The sequence below is a fragment of the Capsicum annuum genome, chromosome 6 (genome assembly GCF_002878395.1).
Source record: "Capsicum annuum cultivar UCD-10X-F1 chromosome 6, UCD10Xv1.1, whole genome shotgun sequence".
NCBI classification, from domain to species: domain Eukaryota; kingdom Viridiplantae; phylum Streptophyta; class Magnoliopsida; order Solanales; family Solanaceae; genus Capsicum; species Capsicum annuum.
The window spans coordinates 173,783,432-173,786,459 of record NC_061116.1 but is presented as its reverse complement, the minus strand read 5'-3'; the positions used below and the strand labels follow the sequence as shown (position 1 = coordinate 173,786,459).

The window sequence follows — 3,028 nt, the reverse complement described above, 5'->3', positions numbered from 1 at the left end:
CAAGACACAGTGAATCACTCCATGGAGTAAGTTTGTAATGTAGAAGACTAAAATGAGATCAGGTTGTGAAGTATATGACTATCAAATTTTCATTATACTCGTAAAACATCAAATTTTCGTTTATGACTATCAAATTTTCATGATACTGATAAAATATTTTCAAAACAGAAAACAGAAAATATTCCTCGAACTTATTCCTCAGAGAACATAATTACAAAGTATTTCAAAACCATAAGCGTCTACTTATTATTTATCATTATTACATGTCAAATTCACAGTGCATTACCACAGAAAGGGCAGAATCGGAAATCTCCATCCACTTCCCGGCGACAGAATTGACACCTAAGAACGTCCGGCACACCGTCCATGGACGGCGGAGGAGGAGTTAGAGATTGAGGGAAGAAGAGTTTACAGTCATTGCAGTACATCACCGGCTGTTTTCCAGGCCATCTCCATACCGGAACAAAGAAGAGTTTCAAGACCTTGTCATAGTCTACGAGGTCGGCGCGTGATCCGCACGCAATGCACCTTCCCGCCCCGCTCTTCAATACTTGTCTAACTTGCTGCTCTAGCCCTCCTACGAAGAAGAAGAACATTGTTTCTTTTTGTTGCTAATACCTTTGAGTTTTGATTTTGGATTTGTTAGGAAATAACTTGGAATTTGGTTATTTGAAGAACAGAAAAGAAAGGTGTAGAGAGGTGAAGAAAAGTTTCTGGACGATTCGGAGTATTTTGGTAGCCTTGAGAATTAAGTTATTCGGGATCGTTCTTGGATCACACTGCAGGTTAAATTACATAAATAACCTTTTAACGACGAATTTACTTTTTTTTTTTTTATTCTTAATACTTCCTCCATTTCATCTTATGTAAGATGGTATAATAAAATACAGAGTTTAAAAAAAAAAATATTCTTTACTAAAGAATATACTATTATTTTTTCTTTAATTAAGTGAGACCTTATAACAAAGTATAAAATAAAACGAAGAAAGTAACAAAGTAGAAAAAAGACAATCATTAAATTTATCTCAAATTTGTAAAAACAAACAAACTTTAACTTTAACGGAAAAACGAGCAGTTTACGCTTTAGTAGCTACCGTTTCACTGGCTCTAGTATTACCTCACCAAAATTATATAAATCCTCAAAAAGATATCATTTTAGTCAAATTTCTCATTATTCTTGAACTTAAAAAACACGCGTATTAGACACTTTCTCTTTAATTAAATAATTTAAATACATATTTAATAAAAAAATGAATTTAACACTTTAATCCAATTCGAGATCCTTCAACTCTCCACTTATCATATAGTTCGCACTTCTCTTTTATCAATTTCTCTCAATTCAATCTTTCTTTTTCTTTTTCGATTGAAATTGTATTTTAAAAGGAAAAGATTGAACACATAGTGTAGCTGAATTACGAGCTTTGTTAATTAATGTTTGAGAGAAATAGCTATTAAACAAAATGTTGAAGATTTTACATATTAAATTTTTTTGCATTTAAACTATTTTACATTTTTTTCACTCCTGATGATTTTTCTCATTTGTAATTTTTTTGAAAAAAAAAATATTTATAGAAATTATTTTAGCAAAAATCACGTTAGTCTGAATTTATTGAATTATTTAATACTATATATTCGATACTTGCTAGTGTTAGAATTTCGTAGTGTTATGTTGTGATATCCATATGTGTGCATATATTTTTGTTACTGCTAGGGTGTTGTAGTGATTTTTTGGGATATATATAATTGCTATTGTATATTTTTTTAGGGAGGAAGGAGAGGGAGGGAGAGGGGTGGAGTGCATTTGTATTGTTTTTTTTTTTTTTTTATAGAAACTAGTTGCGAAATGTTTGTACAAGGCACAAACCCAACAATATAAAGACAGATAATAAAAATGTTTTTTCAAAATATTTTTTAAAAGTATGATATTAATTTATTTCTGAATGCAAACTCTTAGTGTATTTTAAAAAAAATTTAAGATAATTTTTGTGATAGTTATAAAAATGACTTTTAAATTATATTCATGATATTTAAGAAAATTACATTCAAAGAATTAGTTTTATTATTTGTATAAGTTATTTAACAAAATATAACTTCAACTTCAAAGTTTTCAAATAAAGTTAATATATATTTATATATAATAGTATGTTGTAACTCGTATATGAGATTTAATTTATTGCATTATGTGGCTATATGTTTTAAAATATTATTCCTTTAGATTAAATTTAATTATATATTTTGAATAAATAAGTAACTAATTTTTTAAAAGATAAAGGTATGAATCATATTTTAAAAATCACATTCAAACTTTAACTCCAACTCCAACTCCAACTTTAAAATGAATTATAAAGTGATTTTTTATTTTTTTTTTATTTTTCAATCAAAAGAAATAACTAAATGATGAAGGGATAAAAAGCAAGGAATAAAAAGCCAAGCAAATACATAAAGCATTTAAATTGATTGGTGTTGTGGGCCCAAATATTTACTTACTAATATTATAATAAGCCTAACACTTAAATACATTAATTTGTGGATTCTACTTATGGCAATAACTTTCAATTATAAGATCCAAAAATTAGTGTAGCTATAGAGGTTCGATTCCAAGATTCTCACCATGAAAATTATGGCTTCATCCACCAAATCAAACGTCCATTCATTCCTTAAGCACACAGCTGAAGCAACCATGCTGATGGTATGCTGTGTGCTATTCCCTCTTGTTAGACAGCAATCTCTAAAAATAGTACTTTTAAAGTTTTATTCGAATGTTGAGATTTAGAATTTTGTTTATTGATTTAATGTATTTGTGTGATTGAAATGTTGCTTTTTTCAAGAATCTTTCTATTTCTTTTGTTTTGATAACTTTAAGATGGTATCATGGGGTCAAATTGTATTTATTCTCCTAGCTAATATGTTTGTGAGACTGTGACTGAGCTTTTAAATAGAGATATTGATGTGATGTCCTACTTTGAGTTAAGAGACTAAACAAAATATTTAGAATATACAACAAAATGTTATTTTTTTAGTTAATTGG

At 28.3% G+C, this 3,028-nt stretch overlaps 1 protein-coding gene across 1 annotated transcript; it reads right to left on the bottom strand.

Annotated features, from left to right (window-relative positions):
• Nucleotides 1-167: 167 nt before the first annotated feature.
• LOC107872998 lies at nt 168-796 on the bottom strand. The gene has a single exon (XM_016719688.2). The coding sequence runs from the start codon at nt 594-596 to the stop codon at nt 273-275; it is 324 nt and encodes a 107-aa protein (XP_016575174.1). The 5' UTR covers nt 597-796; the 3' UTR covers nt 168-272.
• Between the last annotated feature and the right edge of the window lie 2,232 nt (nt 797-3,028).